At 40.1% G+C, this 25,567-nt stretch overlaps 1 protein-coding gene across 3 annotated transcripts in view; it reads right to left on the reverse strand.

Moving 5' to 3' along the window:
• Positions 1-1,227: 1,227 nt before the first annotated feature.
• The window catches only part of ZEB1 (zinc finger E-box binding homeobox 1), a 198,682-nt gene continuing 174,342 nt past the window's right edge, over positions 1,228-25,567 (reverse strand). For all 3 annotated transcript variants that reach the window (XM_034760134.1, XM_034760136.1, XM_034760135.1), the window contains exons 6-9: positions 12,425-12,530; positions 10,129-11,939; positions 8,337-8,517; positions 1,228-3,660 (exon numbers count right to left, since the gene is read on the reverse strand). In XM_034760134.1, the coding sequence (XP_034616025.1) occupies positions 3,128-3,660; positions 8,337-8,517; positions 10,129-11,939; positions 12,425-12,530 (2,631 nt within the window). In that variant the 3' untranslated portion in view covers positions 1,228-3,127. The remainder of the gene's footprint in view (positions 3,661-8,336; positions 8,518-10,128; positions 11,940-12,424; positions 12,531-25,567) is intronic.

A 25,567-nucleotide genomic window follows, 5' to 3' on the forward strand; every position in this document is an offset into this window, starting at 1 on the left:
ATTTATATGATAACTGAATCTTTATCACGTGTAACAGTAGATAACAGATAACTTCCTGATTTGCTCAAATCCTGTTTCATTTTTACAGTGCAAAAGCAAGTATTCTCCCCCCCACCCCATCTCAAACAAATGTCTCGCTGGGTTTATTACTATAGACAAGTGAGGTAGAAATGATCCTTAATGGTGGAGGTGCCGAAATGCCTGTTCTGAAATGGGCTTTAAGAGGGGCATCGTTAACTATGCCTTTAAAGGATCTTTAGACACAGATTCAGTTTTCTCTGAGAGAAGTCATAAGTCTCCTGCACAATTCCTGTTATAATCCAAAGAAGTTAATTAAAAGCCAATTTATCTTTCTTCAGCATTATAAATCAATTTTAGGTTTTTCTCAAAGAGGTGTATACTGTTCAGTGAGCAGTTTACTCCACTTAAACCTTGCAATATTTGGTATATTATGTGATGAAATACAGCCAAAATGCTAGCTATCTTATAGAGAAACCTGTTACATAGGAACAATCCTTTATATGTATTAATAGTGAAGAGTCATGCTGTAATAGGATTTAAAGTGTTTCAAAACACAGATATTTGAATGTAAAGCACAACATGCATGGCCTTCACATCAAAATGCTCTTTAGGGATCATTAAGACAGCAGAACATTGTTTGTAAATGGTGTGTGTTTACAGTACATTTCTTTTTACATATAGTATATGCAATGTAAAGATATGAGTTTCTAAAAATATTGAACTGACATCTCTGCTACAGAAAAGCCACTAATGTAAAATTAAAGTTTTAAAAAAATATTACACCTGAATTTGCATTAGAAACGGTAAGAAAGTCCAACAGCAATATATGCTTGAACCTAGTGCTAAATCAAGAAAACACTCACAGAACTATTTGCTTTAAAATAAGTGTTAATAAGATATATCATTTAAAAGTATACAATGCAGATCCAAAAGCAACAAAAATCCAAGAAAACATGTGGTTTGGTTCTGAAACCGGAACCTCTGGTATATCTTTATAGAAGCCAGTGAACCACCAAAACAGCTATCCCTATACCTTGCTCTTACTCATTTGTTACCTACACACAGCTCAAGTGGAGTATCTGTATCCAAGCTAAGAGTGAAGTCTGCATGACATCTCAAAAATAATTCAAAACATAATCATCTTAAATTATTGGAATAATGACAGTAAGTCAGGCTTGTTGACGCATTTTATTGTGAGATGGGGAGCCTGGTAAAAAACTAGAAAATGACCATGATGTAACAAGGAACTTAAAAATGAAGATTCAGATTTGTAACTTACATACATGAATACAGGAACAAATTGGCACAAAAATGTTAAACATTGTTCCCAACACTGTTTATAAGATTATTCTAATTTGGCTTCCTAAGGAAATGAGAGTTTTATGGTTAGGCTAATCTCTTAATAAAACTGCAGAGCATCATGCTATTAGTCACACAGTGAATTTCAAAATGTAAGAGCTTTATATTAAAAACTGGGTAAAGGTAAAATGAATTGATTGCAACTGTAAAATTAATACATTCCCATTTTAATTCTTCTGTTCTACAGTCCAAGGCAAGTATAAATGTTAACATAACACTGTTAAATCAAATCTCAATGCAAGAGAACCAATTGCATCTCTACTTTAAATCTTATCAACTTTCCAAATTTTCATACTAAAATATATTATTGTATTAATACAAACTACAGTATTATACACTACACTGTGTAATAAATAAAGAAATATAAAAATAAGACACATAAATATAAAAGTTTTCTAAAACTAAAAAGGTACATATGTCAGTAAGAAGGGTATTAATACTGCCAGGTTTGAAGACATACAGTACAAAATGTTGCACAGATCTATAAACTAAAAGAAATAAAATAATACTGATAGGTAAAAATCAGCTAACATTGTTAATAAATGGGGTCCATAATAACTAACATTTGGAAACACTTATGAGCCAGATAACATGTCATGTATGTGTCTGAAATTAAAGTAAACCAATAAAGCAGATTAGAAATTTTCCCTTGTAATTATTGTAGAGAAATTCTGCAAATTAGATATCAACCAAACATAATACTGAAGAATTAAATAATGAAATGTACCAGTGTTCTTACTTTTTGGATGGTTGAGTGTCCCTCCCCCCCCCATGATTTATTTAGAAGTTTGATGCAAATTAACAAATGCTAGTTATTGTAGGCCACACATTAGATAAAGGCTGGTCAGAGCCTTTAAAATACTGATAAATGGCACTTACAGCACACAGGTCTTGCATAAGGCCAAAGGAGATACAAAGCTTCATATCATATCCTTCATATTGTTACTACATACTCAAAACACAATTACAAACACTGATTTTTGACGACTTTGCTGTCCTTACCAGTATTAACACTGTTAGTCCCTGCAATCAGAACTCAACAACAATCTTTTCAACTACATTTTTAACCACATGAGTAAGAAACTTCAGTTCTTCTATCAGTTGCTTTCTTAAGGCTAACAATACACTTTAAATGATAATATGCTCTACTACAACATCTAATGTTATAATTGCTACCTTCTAGGTTGAATTTACAAAGGTAGTCTAGCACTGTTTGGAACTGCATTATACTTTTCTGCGAAAGGGAATTCTGTAGTGCAGAAGTTCTCACATTTTCTAAACATAATAAAATACTGAAGCGGATTTAGCAAATGTTTTCCGGATAAAAAAAAAATCATATAAATCTCTCCCAATTGTACAGCTTAAAATTAATCAACATAAGAATGAAAATTAATACTGATAAAACAAATGATGCCAGATGCTTGTCTAATAAATCAGGTTTCCTACAACCTGTTAAATCTTTGCTTCCAGAGTCACTGTATTTTTCTAATCTGCTTCATGTTACAAACTTGTTCCTAACTTTGAAAACTGCATGAAAAATTACTAGGTTTGAGGTTCAGGCACACCTGGATTTTTTTTTTCTCATTTTCTTATTTTACTATAATTTTTTTATTTTATTTTTTACACAGTAGTGAACAGAAATCACAGTATGCAGACTACTGTGTTTCTATGTTAAGCATATATAGTATAGAACAAACTTCATTACCAATTAGTTGCTTTCCTTATAGAAAAAAAAAACAACTATCAGTTAAGCTTTGTTTGTTTTTTCTGACACCCGCTCATCATTCTGTATAGCTTCTTGTTCTACATTGCTCACTTGATTTACAGATTCTTCATTCTTCATGTTACCTTCAATTTTCCTTTCTTCCTCCTCTACTTCTTGTAGTTTTCCACATTCTTTTTCTTCCTGAAGTTCTTCCATCTCTTTGTCTTCCTCTTCCTCTTCCTCTTTTTCACTGTCTTCCTCTTCTTCCCTCGTTAAACTTTCTCTCTCATCTGAGTCGATCTGCGATGGGGATGCTCTGGCACCAGCATGCTCATTATTTAGGACTTCTTGTCCTGTCTCTTCCTGTTCTGTGCTATCACGCTCTTCTGCTTCTCTTTTGCAATAGGAGTAGCGATGATTCATGTGCTGAGAATAAGACCCAGAGTGTGAAAAACGCTTTCCACATTTGTCACATTGATAGGGCTTTTCTCCAGAATGCAGTCGCATGTGTTCAATCAAATGGTGTTTGTGTTTAAATGCCTTTTTACAGATTCCACACTCATGAGGTCTTTTACCTAAAAATAATAAGCAAATATTTGTAACTTTAGTTTCCACACTTTAATTGTTATTACTGGTTTCCATATCATCTATGGTTGGTGGAGACTATTTGTTGAAAAGCGGTGGTTTCACATTTGGATTTTGGTACAACTGTTGGAAGATTTATTTAAGAAGGTGTTCTTTTCTTAGGGTCATTAAGGTTGGGATTTTCAAAGGAGCCTAAGAACATAACATAAGATCGGCCATACTGGGTTGGACCAATGGTCCATCTAGCCCAGTATCCTGTCTTCCAACAGTGGCCAATGCCAGGTACTTCAGAAGGAATGAACAGAACACGTAATCATCAAGGGATTCATCCCGTCTTCCACTCCTAGCTTCTGGCTAACTGAGGCTAGGGACACTCAGAGCATGGAGTTGCATCCCTGACCATCCTGGCTAAAAGCCGTTGATGGATCTCCATGAACTTATCTAGCTCTTTTTTGAACCCTGTTATAGTTTTGGCCTTCATAACATCCCCTGGTAACAAGTTCCACAGGTTGACTGTGTGTTGTGTGAAGAAGTACTTCCTTTTGTTTGTTTTAAACTTGAAGCCTTTTAATTTCATTGGATGACCCCAAGTTCTTGTGTTATGTGAAGGAGTAAATAACACTTCCTTATTCACTTTCTCCACACCAGTCAAGATTTTATAGACCTTTATCATATCCCCTCTTTGTTGTTTCTTTTCCAAGCTGAAAAGTCCAAGTCTTTTTAATCTCTCCTCATATAGAAGCTATTCCATACCCCTAATGATTTCTGTTGTCCTTCTCTGCACCTTTTCCAATTCTAATATCTTTTTTGAGATGGGGAAATCAGATCTGCATGCAGTATTCAAGATGTGGGCATATCATGGATTTATATAGTGGCATTATGATATTTTCTGTCTTATTATCTATCCCTTTCCTAATGTTTCCTAACATTGTTGATTTTTGACCTATCTCTTACTTGCGTGCTAACAGTGAATTTAGACCCCATCATTTTATGTATAGTTGGGATTATGTTTTCCAATATGCATTACTTTGCATTTATCAACACTGAATTTCATCTGCAATTTTGTTGTCCAGTCACCCAGTTTTGTGAGATCCCTTTGTAACACTTGCAGTCTGCTTTGGAGTTAACTGGACTTAACCCATTTCCCATTGAATTTCAGCCTAAATTCTAGGCTGAAAGTAGGATTTAACAAATCAAAATAATAATAAATGTAAATAAACCCATCCAAAGTTCTGAGTTGATATATGTCATATTCCAAGGTCAGAGGCTTGTGTATAAGACTTATTTTCTGCACTCAATAAATCAGTCTTCCTTTTGTGATGAGACTATCAGGTGACTGTATGCCCTGCTCATCGTAGGAAGAGAATGGAGACAGGTCTGTAGAGACCAACTCTAGGCCAGTTGTATAGGTAACTCAATGGAACTATAAAGATCCACATTGATAACTAAAACCTTATTCCAAAAAAGATGATAAAAGACATTAGAAAATTGCAACACTTATCGACCCTATTTTTCCATTCTAACAAAGGGCAGACTCAGCACCATCGTCCACAGCTTGCTCAGGCCCCAATTTGGCAAAGCAATTAAGCATGTGCTTATCTTTAAGCACACATTTGAGTCTCACTGGCTTAATCACATGCTTAAATCCATTTAACTCCTTTGTTGAACTGTGTGAATTGAATTTCTTGAATTTCTACATAGCTGAATAATTTGAGAACAAGAATGGCTGTCTTGAAAGCCATTTGCCAAAATTGCACAGAATGTAGGAAGTTGATAGACTGGCTCTGGGGGCTACTTTTAGCGAATGAACACCCCACAATCAGGTGGGATAAGAGGAATAGGATCCCAATTAATGATGGGGAATTTCATGAAATATTTTTTGGATAGAAAATTAGTTCAAATTCAAATCCATTTTTAACCTGGATTTTAATTCCATCTTTTCCACTCTTAACTCACTTAAAATATTTTTGTTCACTTTGTGTTAAGAAGAGAGGAGAAGAAACATCTTCACCCCCAAAAACAGATTGGCACAAGTGTTTATTCTGTCCCTACAAATTCATTAGAAAAATCTCTCCCCTAACCCCTGCTCAGTCTCTCTGTATTTGTTTATCCCTCAGTCTTCAATCTGCTCCAGTTTTCAGATTTTTTTTCTTTGTCCCCTCTCTGCTATTTTTTAATGTCTCTTCTAAACATAACAAACTGGTGTTGTTTACCCTAATTGTGAGCTCAACTGTGAAAAGTGAGTGAAAGTTCATAAAATGTCATAATAGCCTATAACAACATAATTTGATGGGAAAAGGTAAAAAATAAAACAAGAAAAGAAGAGAGAAGAGAAAAGAAAAAAGACTGAATTAGTCTAAACAAAACTGATCAAGATCATGCCTGGTGAACAAGAACAGTGTGAGATCAGAAATCAGTGAACCAAAATTGGTGGGTCTGAAATTAGGCCTATTGGTGGATAAAATAATGAGAGGATAGACTATTCTGCCCATCAGTTCCTTTTGGGGTCCTTAAAATAAAGGAGACTGAGAGAAAGCGAAGGGAGGTGAAGGAGAGAGCTTCACCATCATGGCTGCCACCCCCACCATCTCCTGGGGCCCTGGGTTCCAGTGTAAATCATTGTGTCTTGGTTGTCCTGATCCCAAGAGATATCCTGACCAAACCAAACCATAAAAGGGCTCCACCTCCACTCACTGGCTCTGGTGAATCCCAGACAACCTGGTATGTGAGACTTTGTCACCCCTTTTCCGTGTGTCCTTTTCCTTCCCCACCTAATTTCTTCTCCTTCCCCTTTTGCATTCTGTCCAATAAGAATCTGGTTCAACGAGCCAAGAATGTATATTTTGCAACACTGCTGTAAGCCTCTGAGCAAAAAGGGGCAGCTAAAAGCAATGCCCCCGAAACAGCCCAATGCTGATACGAGATTGCCAGGACTCAGAGTGACTGGTAAGAGCATGTGCTGTGCCTGTGCTTTTCCAGCAGTGAGGATGCAAGTGAAAGCCAATACCAGAGACAGAAGTTGTGTTTTCTATCTTCCCTGTTCTTTTCATTCCTCTCTCTCTCTCTCTCTCTCTCTCTCTCTCTCTCTGTCTTGTTTTGTCTTCTAGGAAATGGAATTGGACTTCGACAACAAAAACAGTAACAATCGCTCCAGCCATTCCAACTAACTTCTCTCTTCCAAAAAGGTCAGTTACCATCATCTTTAATACCATTTAAGTTACTCCCTGCCCCACTCTTTTAAAGACTGTCCCCAACTAAAGGGAAAGGGAACAAGGGATGTTGTTAAAACGAAAGCCTCACTTATTTCTTTACATTTCAAATGCTTTAATTGTTTTTCTTCTTTTTCTGCATCTTTAATAAAAGATTACAATGATTTGTAATGGTGTTTGCCATGGGACTAAGCAGGCTGAGGTCTCTGTACCCCAACACTTCTTTAAAACTGTTTAATATTGTAGTTTCAGAGTCATGTTAACACCTTTGACTCTTTGGGCCCATATATTCCATCTAAATTAATACCACAGAATCCAGTAATGTTAGTTTGGTTTCAGCATTCAAAACTCACAATTAAATAGGGTAGAAATTAGGCAAAAAAGTTTGTATAGGCCTAGCCTTAATATGAAAGATGCAGATAAATGGTAGCTTTCTGATCACAGTACACAGAAGAGCAATGACTAGTACTGTCAAACAGGCACTTTTTCTGAGCTCTGTACTTAATTAAAAAGTAAAATAGAAAGAACTAGATGTTCTAAAAATGGAGAAACTAACACGCTAAACTTCTAGGAAAGCAAAGCTGGGAAAAATACATATTTTGTTGAGAAACACACACTGAGAAATTGAACTGAATGGGAAAGACTGAAAATAAAATTAACAGAATTAATAGACAATACACTATTAAGAACCAAACCTAATAGAGATTTAAAAAAAGAGTAATACAGATAAACAGAGAAATAATACAGAGATCTAGTTAATAAAAAAAGAAAAAGGCATATGAAGACACACATATCAAAACATGTCTTTAATACACAAGATAGCAAAGACTAAAGTAAAAGAATGTAATAAACGACCAAAACAGCCAGAACTGGAGTTGAAAGGAGGAATGCAGAGAAATAAAAATGAAAAAACTTAAGACTGCAATGCTATTCTTTTTGTGAAAGATTCAAAACTCATTGAGGACTCCCACTGATTTCCAAATGATTTTAGATTAGACTCTTAGATTGTAAAATGCCTGGGGGCAGGGACATTGTCTTTTAGTTGTATGTAAAGCATCCCACATGTATAAGGTGCTTTGTGAGTAAATAGCAAATAATAATAATGAGGGCAGCAGTATGAGCTGGAAGGTGAGAAATGAGTCCCTGATTAGAGGGGCTGTCAGATCATCATGACCATGACTCAGCTGGAGAAGAGATGCCTGATCATTTCATGTTTTTGCATTAGTCCCTAAAAAAACCCCAAAACAAACAACATCCTGGAATTGCAATGAAAATCGAACAAACATAAAAAATGTAGGTTTACTGAAAAAGGTGTGCATTGAGCCATGATGATGAAAAAGTTATTTTCTCCTCCACCCTTCAACCATGGACATATTACATGTTATTTTTGAAGCATGGAATCCAATCAGAATTAAAATAAGGAAACTATTTTAAAAACTATATTTACTACTACATACCTGTGTGTTCATACTTATGTCTCAATAGTGAACTGCTCTTCTGGAATATTTTGTCACATAAATCACAAGCATACATCCCATTTTCTGTCTTTCTCATCTTCTTTTTGGGTGGTGTTGAATCAGAATCATTTTGATCTTCCACAGTTGAGACTCCTTCTGAGCTAGTATCTTGCCTTTCATCCTAAGAAAATTACAAAAAAAATATTAAACCTAGTACAAATTCCATGGACACAGTAGGCGAGATTATAAATCATATCCTGGAATTTTAGTTGTAATTTCACTTAATTTCAATAAATTGACCAACAATATTGTTTAATTCTAACATTTACATAGCCAAGAAAAGTCTCTCTTTGTGACACTAAAATTCCTGATCTATTATAACTAGAAGGCCTGGAAAACCAGTACTTAACAGAGTTGCAATGTTTGAGTTTCAAGATTTGGCTTCAGGCCAACCTTCAGAGGAGCACTGACACACCAACTAAGAGCTGGATAAGGGAGGGAAATGAGATAATAGAATGAAAAGGTACATAAAAGGGCATTGGGAATGTGGAAGACCCAGGATGTTTCTAACAGTTTTTTACATCAAGGTACACCATCTGCATCTAAATTTGTCACTATTTTTGTGGAAATTAAAATTATGCTAACATTAGAGTTCAATTCTGTAATACTGGCTACTTTCTTTCCCATAATTCTGTTACAAATGTAACCTAAAGTAACTAGCTAGGGAATGCTAATATTCCATGAACAAAAACTGTACCTATAATACCATAATACTGTAATTGTAATTGTGATTCATCTGCTAAATTCACTCTCAAGAAGCATAAAAGCATATTTTAATGGTATCAGCAAGTCACAAAAAACACAAAAACTGTATTAGATTTTTGGCATCAGTTTTCAAATCCAAATAAAATATGTATTAGCTACCTCAGTATGCATGAGTAATATATAACAAACACACACATACCTTGTGTCAGTCCAAACCCAGGCTGACCAGTTTCCAACTGTACAGGAAAGAGTTTATATTAAACTTCCATTACCTACTTACAAGGAGTCAACCAAGAAAAGATCTTATCCTTTGCATGTTTTGTTTTTTTATTCTTCTCTGTTCCTACCTTAATAATTTGTGTACAACTATCAGTGGGATCGACTCTGATCACACAGACATATCTTGAGGTAGAAGCAGAGTAGAGTACATAAATAACACATGCAAAGGACAAGCACTTGCCCCATTTTCAATGAAAGTTTCCTTTTAATTTTGTTTAAAGTTCCATTATGGTACAGGAGGAGTTCAGTTACCCACCAGATCAAGAGATAGTACTGGAGGGGAGCTGACAGGAAGGGCGAAATAGGAGGATAAAGATGTTCCACGCAGCCTTTTTTTTTTTTTTTTTTGGGGGGGGGGGGGGGGGAAGGGGATAGGGCGCAGCAAAGTAAATGAGCCTGGTTACATTGTTTTTTAACCAAGGGTACTGGAATTCATAAGTAGATCATATATCTATTATTTAGATTGAAAACTGGTCCTGAAAATCTGACACAACTATTAGTTTCTGTGTGTTGCCCTACTGTGTACCAGCTTGGCTTCAAAGGAATAAATGTTACAATAACTTCCATCACCCACTTATTAGGATGGAACCAAAACAAATATTATCAACAATTTAAACACTATTTTAATCAATTCTGGCTTTTTTTCCTTTTCCCATTAAAATATTTCTTAGTTTGGTAAAAATAATGACCTGAATTATGCCACACCTCTACACATAGTACATACAAGAATACACACAGGCTTAGGTACCTGATTTCCATTAGGTTGGGTCTGTTTTGGCGGTGTTTCTTGAACTGCAGGGCTAACTGTAGTTGAATATGTATAAGCCACCCGTGGAATCAGAATGGTTTGCTTATTGGCAGCTAGAGCTCTTAAGCATGGAACACTGTTCTGGTCAGCAATGGCAACAATTGTAGGTAACTGGGCAGTGACTGTAGGTATAGCAATATTTATGGGGTTGGCACTTGGTGGGATTACATTTACAATAGGATCAGAGTCTGTAATACTGCTGTCCTTTTGTGGTTCTTTTTTTGCACAAGTCAAGTTCAAAGGTTCTTCTTGGACAGAATAAACACTGTTCTGGTAAACACTAGTTATGGTAGATCTTTCCAATATTTCTCCATGTTGCTTTGGTAGTGAAAGGTCAAGAGGTTCTATTTGTGGCTCTTCTGGTACACCCTCTGTTGTGTACACATAACCCTGGGAATTTCTGGATGAAGAGAGGTTTAGTGGTGATGGGGATGGCGTATTACTTCGTGAACCATTCAGGGTCAATCCCACTGATAAAGTCTGAGACTTAATTATCTTGAGGGAGTTTTGTGAATCACTTGTGTTGTCGTGGGGTTCACTTGGATTTGTAGGTCCTGCTTGATTATCATTATCTGTAGGATTACTTAGTTTGCCCTGTTCAGGAGAAGATGGTCCAGAAGACTGTACAGAAATTTGCCCAGCTTGCATTTTTTCAAACCACTTTTTTACCACATCCAGTGGTAGGTTTACTGAATCTGCAATTTTTGAGAGCTCTTCTGCACTTGGTTGTGCATTTAATGCATAATATGCTTTTAGAAGAGATAAAAGATTTTTTAAAGGTGGCTGACCAGGAGATAAGTTGCTCTCCCCTGTTTCTGACAGAACAGGGGATTCAGACTTCTCAGCTTCTGTTTCACTGAGCTGAGGAAGCTGAGTGGGATTTTTTGGGTCATAGTGCTTTAATTCTTGAAGTGCATTAAGATCTCCTGGACAGTCATCACAAAGAAGGCAAGTGCTATCATTGGTCTCTCCTTCAAAGTTCTTATCTTTCTCAGACTTCACTGTAAGATCTTCTGGTAATTTTTCACTTTTGCAACTGTTTGTGGGAACAGAATTTTCTTTTTTCAGATTTTGTGGCACAACCTGAAGTTGACTAGGTTGCTCCAAACTGTAATTGATGATAATTTTGGTTGTCCCATCTTGATCAACCAAAGGAAGACTGATAGCTGAAATGAGGGAATGACCAGCTTGTTGTATGGATGCAGTGTTGATTGTTTCTTGTTCTTTGGATGCAAGATTAGTATGACTGTTTTCCAATACTTGCCTTATTACATTACCATCTACTGCCACTTTAAGTACATTTTGAATGTCACTTAAGTTGATGCTTATGGGAGATACCAGACCTACTGTTGGTAGAACAACAGCTTGTACCACACCCTGAGGAGAACTGGTTGCCTGTAATTGGCTACCACCACTAAAAACCCCATTTTGCAAAGGGGTTGAACAGTTGATTCCTGAAGCAACAACTATGGGCTTGAATTCATAATCCACAGGTTCAGTTTTAATTTGGTTAATAGGAAGTTGTTCTTGTAAGGGCTTGTTTTCTATCTTTTGCCGTATCTGTGGTCTCGCTGGGATACCTGGTGATGAGGAAAGGGAAGGGGAGGAGCACTGAGACGTCTTGAGCCCTGACCGTGCTCGACCATTCACAGGCATCAAACCAATACATTTCTTGCTGCTTATGTGTGAGCTATATGAACCAGAATGGGAAAAACGCTTCTTGCAGTTTGGGCACTCATATGGCTTCTCTCCTAAACAAAGATAAATGAGAGTCGATTAGGTTACGGTGCATCTCCATCATACTAAAGTAATAGGAAAACAATATCTCTCCTCTCAAACGGTCACAGACATGACTTTGACAACAGTTTATAAAGAGGTCAAGGCAAAGGCTGTCCACTTTCTAAAATTAAAAATTGTATACATACACATAACTTGAACAAAACATCCCCAAATTCCTTCTGACTATCTTTGCTTTTACACTTGCCAGAACTCTAATACTACAGCTGAAGTTTTGCTTAATTGTCTCAGCTTAAAGCCACTTTTGCAAAGCCTCTTGAGTTGCACTGGGAGCACCCTGGGCACAGCCGAGTACTTGGGCCAGAATTTACAGTATCTCCAAGAACAAAATATAAACTTTATATTTTAAACTTATAGTTACAAAAGTGTTTTCATGCCAAAGTCATACAGAGTACACTTGATAATATGCATTATGTATATCAAGACTTGGAATATTTACCACTGTGGATTCGTAGATGCTCCTTTAGGTGATGTTTGTATTTGAAAGCTTTTCCACATTCAGTGCACTTGAATTTTCGATTACCACTGGACTGAGTCACATGTCTCTGTAAGAGAAAATCTGAAATTCATTCAGAGTACAAAGGCATTCAAATGTAATGAAAAAACAGCATAAGGAAAATTTCAAATTTCAGCACAGAAGTAATTCAAAACCGAATACAGTCAATCATCATTTTGAGGGATTGAGGGTTGTATGAGTTACTTATAAAAAAGAAACAGATCAGTGGTCAGGTTAGAAAACGGAGCCATATAAATAATTGGTGTAAATTTGGTACAGTTAAAAAAATACATTGCTCTCTATCCTAATTTTACTTAAGAGGAATATGACCAGGTTACATGCCTAAGAAATTTAGTAAGATATTCCCTTTTCTGTTTGTAAAAATCATCCAATGGATATGGAATACAAGAAAGAAACATTAAAGCATTTAGAGACAGTTTAAAATTTAATCGGTTGACTTGATTTTTCCATTTACATGCTTCCAGCTCTTACTGTTGGCCTTAGATTCTTTATGTAATGGCACCACAGGATTGCTGAAGAGAAGATGGTTCAGTAACAACAAAGGTACTCTCAGTCACAGTTTATTCTCAAAAGAAATGCAAAAAATTTACATTAAAATATGCAATATAATAAATGGATTCCTCAAACACCTAATATTTGTTAACAATTGTTATGAAGTCACTTAGCTATCTTTTTGTTATGTCTTGTGAAAACATTTATTATGAATTTGAAGTATTTTAACCATTTTAGCCTTATTTACATTACAATTCTTTTAAAGTACCATAGGCCAAGAAAGATAAGTTTAAATAAATACACCTTTATTTTAGTATAAATAGTTTATATGTACAAATGTATATATTTAAACACTGACCAAGTATATTATTTTTGAAAGTATAGTCAGAGCTGTTTAATTCTCAATATAGAGGTGAGAGAGAAAGGAAAATTTACTGCTAGAGCAAACTGAGTTAGTTTATTATATAAAAAAATATTTGCAACAAACTTAATTTTAAATAAAGTTGTCTATGAAAAACGAGACCACTGATGCTCTACCACAGGGGTGGGGGAACTTTTTGGCCCGAGGGCCACATCTGGGTATGGAAATTGTATGGTGGGCCATGAATGTTCACGAATTTGGGGTTGGGCTGCAGGAGGGGGTGAAGTCTCTGGCTGGGGGTGCAGGCTCTGGAGTGGGGCCAGAAATGAGGAATTCAGGGTGCGGGAGGGGGCTCTGGGCTGGGGCAGGGGGTTGGGGTGTGGGGAGCGTACGGGCTCTGGGGGTGAGGGATTTGGGGTATAGGAGGGTGCTCCAGGCTGGGACCAAGGGGTTAGGAGGGCAGGAGGGGGATCAGGGCTGGGGCAGGGGTTGGGGCACAGGGGATGAGGGCTCTGACTGGGGACCTGGGATGGGGCCAGAAAAAAAAGGAGTTCACGGTGTGGGATGAGTCTCTGAGGTGGGACAGGGGGTTGGGGTGCGGGAGAGGGATCACGGCTGGGGCAGGGGGTTGGGGCACAGGAGGCAGTCGGGGTGCAGGCTCTGGGTGGCACTTACTTTAAGTAGCTCCTGGAAGCAGCGGCATGTCCCCCCTCCGGCTCCTATTCGGAGATGCGGCCAGGTGGCTCTGCGCGCTGCCCCGTCCGCAGGTGCTGCCCCTGCAGCTCCCATTAGCCGCAGTTCTTGGCCAATGGTAGCTGCGGGGGCAGCGCTTGGGGCAGGGGCAACATGCGGAGCCCCCTGGCTGTCCCTAAACGTAGGAGCCGGAGGGGGGACATGCTGCTGCTTCCAGGAGCCTCAGCACACACATGCGGAGCGGCCTGGCTGGAGCGCAGGAGCAGGTCAAGCCCCAGATCCTGCTCCCCAGTGGGAGCTCGAGGGCCGGATGTGGCTGCGGGCCGTAGTTTGCCCACCCCTGCTCTACCACCATTTGGATGCAGCTGTATGTTTTGCTAGCAACTGTACAAGATATTCTATTTGAGGCTCCACAATACTATTTTACACTTTATTGTTTCTCTGCCCTTGATTCTTTGCAAATACTGGCAGACGACACTTTAGCTTTTAAGAAGGATGTGGAAATGCTGGAAAGAGTTCAAAGGAGAGCCACAAAAATGATCTAGAGGCTGGAAAACAAGCCTCACAATGTGAAGCTTAAGGTGCTCAACTTCCTCAGCTTATTGAAGAGAAATATGAAAGGGGATTTGATTACTGTGTATAGTTACTTACAAATAGTAAAGGATAGTGCTGGGCTTTTCAATTTTGTTGATAAAGGGACATCAAAATCCAATGGCTGAAAATGAAAGTTGGACAAATTCAACTTTGAGATAAGATGCAATTTCCTAGCAGCGAGGTAAACACTGGAACTGTTTACCTTGGGAGGTATTGGACTCACCACTGCTTGTAATCTTTAAATTAAGATTAGGTATTTTCTCCAGCCTGTGTGTGTAATAGGGGCCTTGGGGTCAGGCTGGATGGCTGTGGTAGTCCCATGCAGCCTTGGAATCTGTGAATCTATGAATCCTCACCTTCAAACCCTTCCTTCATAGGCCTTTGAGAGAGTGTGATTGCCTGCATTGCATTCGGCAGGCTCATAGCATTTGTAGTTCTGTATCATGATAATGGCTATAACATATTTTAATCTCATGCTTCAGGGCTTCAGCTGGTCGCCTGTGGCCTCAGTCCCATTAAGAATAGCAGCTGTTTTGAAAAAGGGAAGTTCTTTGTGGAATCCTCTGTAGAAGAAGAAATTGTTACTTACTGTAACTGGTTCTTTGAGATGTGATGCAGACATGTATACCAAGTAAAGGTGTGTGTCCGCCCCATGTGTCAGAGCCAGAGCCTCTTACTTAGCAGTACCTGTAGAGGGGGTGGTGCTCCTGCCTCGTGCCTGTAGCCCCTCCCCTGGTTATATGAAGGGCCAGAGGCTGGGTCATGGAATAAACATGTGAAACATCTCGAAGAACTATAGTAAGTAACCGTTTCTTCTTCTTTGAGTAGATGCAGATGTGTATTGCAAGTAGATGACTAGCGAGCAATACCCCCATTTGGAGGCAGGGCTTGAAGTCTACCTAAGGATTGCAGGACCATTCTTTTGGCATTAGCGTCCGCTCTGGAAGAAGCAGTGATTGTGTAATGGTCAAATGGTCCTCTCATCAAATGTGCCCATATCTGCAGAGGAGGTGTGGCCAACACTATCTCATAAGCAGTCTTTATGCAATTTGTTATCAATTTAGAGATAGTCTTGGCAGAGACCACTTGTCCCTTCATGTAGTCCGCATACAATAAGAACAGGCATGGCAAAGCATGAAACTGTTCAGTTCTGCCTAGAGAGAAGGCTAGACAGTGTCTAACGGCTAATGAATGGAAGCGTTGCTCCTCCAGGGAGGAATGTGGCTTGGGGAAAAATACAGGCAAATACACCAATGAAATGAAACTGAGAGACCACCTTGGATACAAACTTCTGGTGTCACCTTGTCCCTGAAAACTGCATGTGAAAAGGCCCAGCCATCAGGGCCTGCAACTCTCCCAACCTCCTGGCAGAGGTAATGCAGTTTTCTGAGACAGGAGGGGCAGCGGACAGGAAGCAAGGGGCTCAAATGGATGTCCAATTGGAGCCACTAAAACTGCTTTCAGAAATCTTATCATAATGGTATTGGAGAAAACAGATTTCCCTTGGGTAGGTGGATGAAATGCCAATATTGCTTCCACGTGCACTCTCAGAGAATTGAGTGCGAGGCCCGAGTCCTGATGTTGTAACAGGTACTCCACGATGTCCTGGATGGAAGCCTCCACTGGATGGGTCCTACGGGCCAAGGACCACATGGAAAATCTCTTCCACGTTGCCAAGTAGGTCGTTCTAGTGGAAGGGTTACTACTGTTAAGTAGGACCTCTGAAACAGCCTCTGAGCAATGCTTTTCCTCCTCATTCAGCCATGCAGTGAGGTCAAGGGGTCGCCAGATGCAGGGTGTGGCCGTTGTCCTGGTAAGGAGGTCAGGGAGGAGAGGAAGAGGCATGGGAGGCTGAACTGACAGAGCAAGGAGATCTGAGAATTAGTGCTGCCTCAGCCATGCTAGGGCAATCAGGATGAGCCTAGCTCAATCTGCCTTGAGTTTGGTGATGACCTAGGGAAGAACTGGGATAGGAGGGAATGCATACAGTAGAGTTGACTTCCAGCTACAGGGGAAAGAGTCAGAGCGGGAGCCTGGGCTGAGTTCCTCTTTTCGCTTGTTGCAAAGAGGTTGAATGTAGGGATGCCCCATGTTGCAAACACCATCTGAAGGACCTCTGACGTTAGGGACCACTTGTGACTTGGGGAAAAAATCCTGCTGAAATGATCTGCAAGACAATTTGGACCCTTGGTAAGTAGACAGCTATCAGGGTGATGTCCTCTTTGATATAGAACTGCCACAGACTGACTGCCTCCAGGCAGAGTGCTCTGGAGTGAGTTCCCCCTTGTGTCTTCACATAGGACATTACAGTGGTATGGCCCATGAGTGTGTGAACCACTGAATGCCTATTCGGTCCTGGAAGGCATGTGTAGGATGTACATTTTTGGTGCTGGCATATGGGAAAAGATGCCTGCTTGTCTGGTAAGGAAAGAAAACAGCCAAGTAAAAAGCTGAGCCAGCAATGTGATCAGGTGAAAAGCTGAGCCAGCAATCCAATCAGGTAAATAACTGAGTTAGCAAACCAATCTTAGTGCTAGGCAGAAAAAGTGTTGAATACGTGGAGATTGAGGATGGGCCTGATCCCATCCTTAGATTTTGGTATCAGGAAATACTGGAAGTAGAACCCAGCACTGCGGTGTTCTCACAGAACCTCCTCCACCCCTCCCAGAGAGCTGACCTGTTCAAAGAGCAGTATCTTGTGAGAAGGAGGGGGGGAGGGGGGAAATAGGGGTTTGGAGAGGAATTGGATGGTCTAGCCCAGCTGAAAGTGTCTAGGATCCAGCTGTTGGACATTATCGATACCCAGGCACTGTAAAAGTGAGCCTGCCTGTCCCCAAAGGAACAGGGGGATGTTGAGAAAGAAAGAACAACTGGAACAATGTTCTGGCCTAACGAGTCAAAATGGGTGTTTAGCAGGTGCTGAAGAAAGATGCACAGAGTGGCCAGGCCCCGAGCTTGAGTGCTTCCTCTTGACTGTTTCCCATTTTCCTGGGGTAGTCTCGCTGTCTTTGGGGGAAGGGCTGCACAAAAGGGCGTTGCAGCCGGTATCACTGCTGCTCCTGCGCACCATAATGGCGTCTCTGTGCGTGTCTTGTATACACCTCCCGGGACCTTAAGGTGGCCCTCAAATCCCTGAAGGAATACAGGGTTTCATCAGTCTTATCCGAAAACAAGGGTTGGCCATTGAACGGCAAGTCCTCAGTTGCTTGCTGGACAGCCAATATAATCCCAGAGATCTGAAACCAGGACGCTCTCCTCATAGTAACTGTGGAGGGCATAGCCCTGGACGAAGTGTCCACCCCTTAAGTGCAGATTGCAATAATGTTTTTGCCACGAAACTGTCCTCAGTGAAAAACACAAAATTCATCCCAGGAGACCTTGGGCAAACTGTTCCTCAAACTTGGCCAAAACCAACTAATTGAGGAAGTCATATTTGGCCAGCAGGGCTTGCTGGTTCGCAATCCTCATCTGATGTGACTATGAGGTGTATATCTTCCTGCCTAAAAGATCTAGGCGCTTCAAGTCTCTGCCTTTGGGGGAGGACTTGAATCTGCCCTGCCAAGCGCTGTCATTCACTGCTGTGACTACCAGGAGTTTGGGGCCAGATGGGACTAAAATCCCTTGTGTCCCTGTACTGGAACAAAACAACGCTTCTCCAACCACTTGGCTGCTAATAGTACTCCAAAGAGCACTCGCAGGCTTGAGAAGCACCTCATTAATCAGAAGGGCCACTCTCCCAGGGACAGAGGGTTGGAGAATGTTGGAGAGTTTATGGATATTCTTCTGAAGAAACTCCACCTGAATACCCAGGGGAGCCCCAGCTGCTGCTGCTGCCACCACTGAGGGAATGCTGTGTGCCAGGCTCCCGCTACCCCCTCCATTCTCCTATTCCTTTCTCTTCCCCATCCCCTTCCCCCTGCCACAGCTCTTCTTTCTTCTCTCACTCCCACAACCCCCTTCCCTATCCTATCTCCATTGCTTCTTCCCCATTTCCTTCACACCCCTTGCCTTGCGCCACTGCAGGCACTCACCACTGTACAGAAAACTGCCCAGCACACATAGAAGGGGAAGTTGACTGGCACTAGGACTCAGGAGGCAGCATCCAGCTGCTGAGGCAGGAACCCAAATGGCCACCTTCTCTCCCCGTGGCAGCTCTGTGCCTGCAGAAATGGGGGGAGCAGTGGCATATGCCAGGGCCGGCCCACAACATTTTGGAACCTGAGGCGGGAGCTCAAATAATGCCCCCATGCTCCCTCGCTTGGGCCAAAACTTTGAAAGGTCTCAATTCTGCCTTCTTCCTGTTCTTCTCCTCTCATGGTACTGCTATGCTACCTACCCCAATAAAGGAGAGCTAACAAATTAAAATGCCTTGTTCAAAAACTATAAGTAACACTTAACTTTCAAACACCTGAACAGCAAATGTAACTTTTTTTGTCTGCCTAGTCAACACTGGCATTTTTATCTGTTTGAATAAGCAAAGTGGTGCTTTCCGTGCCTTCTTGGGTGCAAAGATTTCAACTGCTTCCTGTAGGTCCACGGTCCTGAAATGCATCTTGAAAGGGCTTTCAATTCATCACCTAAATCACTCGCATCGATATCGCGCATCATGTGTCAACACTGTCTCTAGTGCCCTGCATTGCTGGTGTAGGTCTTCTTCAGGTATAGTGAGGAGTTTGGGAATATCATACAACATCCCAAAAATACTGTTGTGTTCCTTAAGCTGCATGAAATGTTCTTCAACTGACTGTATTGCACAGTCTAGCACCTGGTTAAAGAATTCAACTTTGAATTGTTGTTTGGGGTCTCTTATGGGATTATCCCGTGCCTCGTAATCAAAATGTCTTCTTCTTCAGTGACTTGTATTCTTGAATGGGTGGGAAAATAGCTTCAGTGTGAAATTCCTCTGCCAACTTCTGTGCACTTTTCAGAACGTTTTGAAATCCCTCATCTGACCAGTAAGACTGTAGGTATGACTTTGCTTTGTCCAGTTGTTCCATTGCTCCAGATATATTAAGATCAACATCTTGGAGTTTCTTGCTTACATCATTTATTTCAAACAGTATGTCATGCCACAACAGTAAGTCACACAGAAATTTGAAGTTATGTATGTTTCTGGTGATTCCATTTCCTTCTGCCACTGTTCTCCCACAAACAGTTTCTGTCATAGCATTATCCTCCATAATGGCAACTATGGCATCATCTATCTTCCCAATTTGTTGTTTGATAGGCTTTATCGCCTCCACTCGGCTTTCCCATCGTGTGGCACTCAGTGGTTTCAGTGTCAAAGAGGATGTTCCCAGATGTTGCTTCAAAATTTGCCATCGATGAGTTGATGCAGAGAAAAATACATAGATGCTTTGAATTACATTAAAAAATTCAGCAGCCTCACTAGAAGCTGATGCTGCATCACTGACCACCAAGTTCAATGAATGAGAACTGCATGGGACAAAAAAAGCTCGAGGGTTTAACTCTTGGATCTGTGTCTGCACTCTGTTCTTTCCTCTCATGTTGGCACCATTATCGTAGCCCTGACCTCTCATGTTAGCTATCGCAATTCCCATATCTTCCAGTTTTTTAAGAAGCACATTTGTCATACCAGCTCCTGTAGTATCATCAATGTCAACAAATTCTAGAAAATGCTCTCTGACAGTCACATTGCAGGGACATTTTCACCAGGTTCTGTTGTTGTTACAAAACGCACCATTAAAGCCATTTGTTCCGTATGGCTGATGTCAGGTATGTAGTAACGAGACTCTGATGCAATCTTCTCTTGATGCTGATCATCTATGGTGGCCTCTAACCTTAGTCTCATCTCAAGCTCTTTCCACCTATGGAATGCTCTCTGATGATTTGCTGCCTTCTCATGGCATGCCAGATTTTTCCAGTCCTTTGTTCCTGCAGAATCCAATTTGGCTGGAACATTAGACTGGAAAAGTTTGCAACAAAAACAGTATGCAGCATTCTGGGTTTTTGAGTACATAAGCCATGGCCTCTCCACTTTGTCACCATTGGGGATTTCACGCCAGTAATGTGTTGGATGGAAACTTCTATTTTCATTGTCTTTGGGGAACATGAAGTTTTTCACTTGCTGTGGCCCATGAAGTACAAGGAAGACCCCCAGGCTACTGCTCAAGTGGGTCCACAGTCCTGGATCATCTAGACTTAAGGAACTAACCTCAACAGCAGCTGTTTCTTGTGCCTCCACCACACTCTTCTCTGATCTACACTTTTCTTCAGGAATGTGCATGGTTACATCCATTTGAGATGGAGATATGGATGCTGCAGTAGCTGTCAGGTCACCTGCACTCTGACTAACTGGAAGATCAGGTATCTCCTCACCACTCACATCCTCACTGGGGCCGGAAGGCTCACCGTGAACATTTGTGTCTATGTATCTCAGGAGAGCTCCTTCCTGCTTAGATAGAAAAGCTTTCTTTGCTTTCTTTCTTTTTCTGAATGCTGCCCCAGAGGGGCGTTTTCTTCTTTCACTCATGACTGCTGTTCTGTGCCAGCTATAGTGGCTCTCAACACACAATTGAAGGGGACAAATAAGCAGGCTGGTAGCAGGGCTTGAGTGAGGCAAGATATCAGCGTCTTAAGAGCCTAACTGGCTCCTACTACTTCAGTTGACTGCCTGTTCTCCTCAAATGGGTTCAGGGAAGCAGCAGGAAAGAGGAAGCTCCCTGAGAAGCTGGTGTTAATCAGTCCAGGCTCCTGGGGGTGCTAGAGAGCTACATAAGAGGCTCCTCCTCCTCTCTCTCCTGGCACTCCTGCTGCTTTCTGTTATTCCCTCTCAACTTTTCTCCTGCCTGCCTGTTATGTCTCTCCTTCCTCCAGCACAACACTCCACCATCTAGAGCAGAGAGAATACATATGCGCCAGCAGCAGACACAATTTTCTACATTCTGGGTCCTAGTGGCGCCGCCCAACAATCTGGCACCTGAGGCAGCCGCCTCAGTTCACCTCATGGTAAGGCCAGCCCTGCACATGACCGCCCCCCACCAATACCTTGCCGTCCCACCCACTGCCACAGTGATTTACTTCTGCTCCGGGCAATGGAAACTAGGTGCCAGCACTGCTGGGGAGGGTCCGTGACCACTCTTGCAGTTTCCCTTTCCTTCTCTGTCATTTTCTGCAGGGAAGCAAAGAAATCTGCGGAGCGACATGATTTCTGTGCCCACCCAGTGGCACAGAATTCCCCCAGGAGTATTTAATGTAATTGTGATGCTCTTATTAGCCATATAGATATCTAATTAATTTTTAACCCCACTAAGCTTTTGGACAACATGATATTTTGCAGCACTGAAGTTAATCTATGTATTGTGTAAAAAAGTATTTCCTTCAATTATTTTTAAGTTTGATGCCTTTAATTTGAATGGACTGTTCTTTTGTTCTTATGAGGAAGAGTAAACAGTAGCTCTCAATTTACCTTTCTCTACACTGTTCTATATTTTGTATCCTACCATGTTCCCTGTTTTCTCCTTTCTAAACAGTCTCAGGCCTGGTCTACACTGGGGGGGGGGGGGGAATCTAAGTTATACAGCTTCAGCTATGTGAATAACGTAGCTGAAGTCAACGTACTTAGATCGATTTACCATGGTGTCTTCACCACGGTGAGTCAACTGCTGCTGCTCCCCCGTCGACTCTGTGCCTCTCACCAGGCTGCAGTACAGGAGTCGATGGGAGAGCGCTCGGGGATCAATCGTTGCCCGCCCATCTCGCCGGTAGTGAAGACATACCCTTAGTCTTTTCAATCTCTCCTCATGTGGAAGCTTTTCCATGCATTTTTGTCATCCAGTTCTCCACCCCTTTTTATTTTTGAGGTGAAGTAATCATAACTGAACACAGTATTCAAGGTAAGGATATGCAGTCAATTTATATAATGGCAGTATAATATCCTCAGTATTATTTCCTGTCCCATATACAGTAGAACCTCAGAGTTACAAAAACCTCGGGAATGGAGATTATTCCTACTCTGAAATGTTTGTAACACTGAACAAAACGTTATGGTTCTTTCAAAAGTTTACAACTGAACATTGACTTAATGCAGCTTAGAAACTTTACTATGCAGAAGAAAAATTCTGCTTTTAACCATCTTAATTTAAATGAAACAAGCACAGAAACAATTTCCTTACTTGTCAAATCTTTATTTTTAAACTTTTCCTTTATTTTTCTAGTAGTTTACATTTAACACAGTACAGTACTGTATTTGCTTTTTTTTTTTTTTTTTTTTTTGGTCTCTGCTGCTGCTGCCTGATTGTGTACTTCCGGTTCCAAATGAGGTATGTGGCTAACCGTTCAGTTTGCAACTCTGGTGTTCATGACTCTGAGGTTCTACTGTACATCCTAACATTTTGTTTGTTTTTTTGACCATTGCTGTGCATGGAGAAGATATGGTAATTGATCTCTCCATAGTGATACCCAGGCTTTTCTTGACAGAGCACCTAAATCATAGGATATTGTATGTGTTCCATGATTGGAAAACATAACCATTACAAACTACTTTCATTTCTGAGTGAAACAAGTTTTATTTATTCACAAAACTTTAACAGTAGCCCCAGGAGTCAAGAAACACAAAATGATCCAACCTTACAATAGCATGACTGTAATTCTACATGGATCATCAATGGAGAATGCTCAGGCAAATCCAAAAATAAAACTTACTGGGACAGAGATGAAATTGTTGCATATGATGGAATTCTTTACAAAGAGATTCTTTACCGGTCATAATATCACACAAATAAGTCAGAAATGCTAAGAATAATCCATGCTGTCTCTGAGTATTGAAAACCGTAAGAACAGAGACTGAGACATCCTCCTCTGGTCAGCTATTAATTCAGACATAGAAGAAAAGTACCCAAAATGTGAAGTCTGCAATAAATGTGGGGAAAAGAATGTAAAAAGCCCTCTGAAATCACATAAGATTCCTGACTGAATTTGGTCCAAAGCTAGCACAGATCTGTTTGATGTGAATGGAAAAGTTTGCCTCTTCTTGATAGACTACTACTGAGTTTTTATTTTAAATGAAGTTTGCACAACATATCAAATAGCAATGTAATAGTGTAATAAATTGCACTGGATTCCAGATGAGTTAACAAGTGAAGGTCCATACTTCATGAATGGCTCATTTGAACAATTCTCTTTGATACTTTCAAGCACACCACATCAAACTTTACCAATGCACTGTCAAATGGGTTAACAGAAAAGTCAAAATAAAAAACAAAGAACTAGAATAAAAAATGTTGGTGAATTCAAAGGATTGAAACATAGCTTTTTTGGAATATTACAAGTCTTCACAATGATTTCTTAGGACCATGAGTTCAGAGACGCCTAGAGAAATGGTCAAAAACCTTAGTACCAACAACTAACAAGTTTCTTGAGCCAAAGACAAATTACTTCGAAGTAATTACAAAAGAGCTACCTAGAAAGTAGAATACAAGAAATAGTATGATAAGATTGACAAACAGTTATTCCTGCTGCCAGTGAAAGAGAATATTGGATTTCTTGGTACAATGGAGAAGTTCTAGAAGACTGGAAAAAAGTGAAAATTGTGCCCTATTTGAAAAGGGTAAACCAAATGACTAGGGTAATCACAGGCCAGTTAGCTTGACACTTGACCAGACTAAAGCTGTATAAAGATTTAAAGGATAGTAGCATAATTAATACCAATCAACATGGCTTTATGAAAAATATGTCTTGTCAACAAATTTTATATAGTTTTTTGATATTACAAGTTTAATTGATAAAGGTAACTATTGACATAATATACTTAGATTTCTGCATGGCATTTGACTTAGTACTGCATAACATTGTGATAAAGATTAACACTACACAAAAATCAATGTCAGCCAGTTACACAGACTGACGTGGATAGCTTGGTAAGGTGAACTCATTTTAATAACACATGTTTTAATTCAGCCAAATGAAAGGTCAGACAAAGAACAAGGTCATACAAAGAACAAAGGCCACAGTTACAAGATAGGAATGTAATGACACTGAAAAGGACTTAGGGGTAATGGTAGATAACCAACTGAACATGCGCTCCCAGTGCGAAGCTGTGGCTAAGTGGATGAACATGGTTCTTGGAGGCGCAAGCAGGGGAATATCAAATAGTTGTACAGAGGTAATATTATCTTTGTATATGGCATTAATGAGACCATTACTGGAATACTGTGTCCAGTTCTGGTGTCCACACTTCAAAAATTGGAAAGCATTCAGAAAAGAGCTATAGTTATGATTTGAGAACTGAAAAATGATAGTAAGAGCCATGTAGCCGTACAGTGATAGATTTAAACTACACATATTGAGCTTCTTATTGAAGAGAAGATTAAGAGGTGACTTGATCATAGTCCACAAGTACCTACATGGATTTCTGAAGAGATTTCTGATAGCAGACAGCTCTTAAATCCAGCAAAAAAGGGTAAATTGAGATCCAACGGTTAGAAACAAACTAGACAAATTCAGAAATAAGGTGCAATGTTTTAACAATAATGGTGTTTAACCATTGGAACAACTTACCTAGAAACATGATGAATTTTCTGTGACTTAGTCTTTAAATGAAGAGTGGATAGATTTTAAAAAAATATACTCTAGCTCAAACAGAAGTTGTGGGCTTGATGCAGAAATGAATGGATGAGATTTTATGGCTTGTGTTATGCAGAAGGTCAGGGTAAAGGATCCTACTGGTCCCTTCTGGCTTTAAAAAAAATATCTATGAATTAATGCAGTTCAAATGGAAAGTTACTTACAACCTGCCATAGTAACAGCTATGATCAAACATCATAATCAATCCCGAGAGTCAGTCACACAAGAGGAACAGAGGAGCTGAGTAACCTGTTAGTGCCATTTATCTCAGCATGCATGTGAGATCTCAGCACCTTTCAGGATCAGAAAAACCCGTTTAGAATAATTTTTGCCCTTTTTGT

The sequence above is a fragment of the Trachemys scripta genome, chromosome 2, assembly GCF_013100865.1.
Source record: "Trachemys scripta elegans isolate TJP31775 chromosome 2, CAS_Tse_1.0, whole genome shotgun sequence".
Lineage (NCBI taxonomy): Eukaryota > Metazoa > Chordata > Testudines > Emydidae > Trachemys > Trachemys scripta.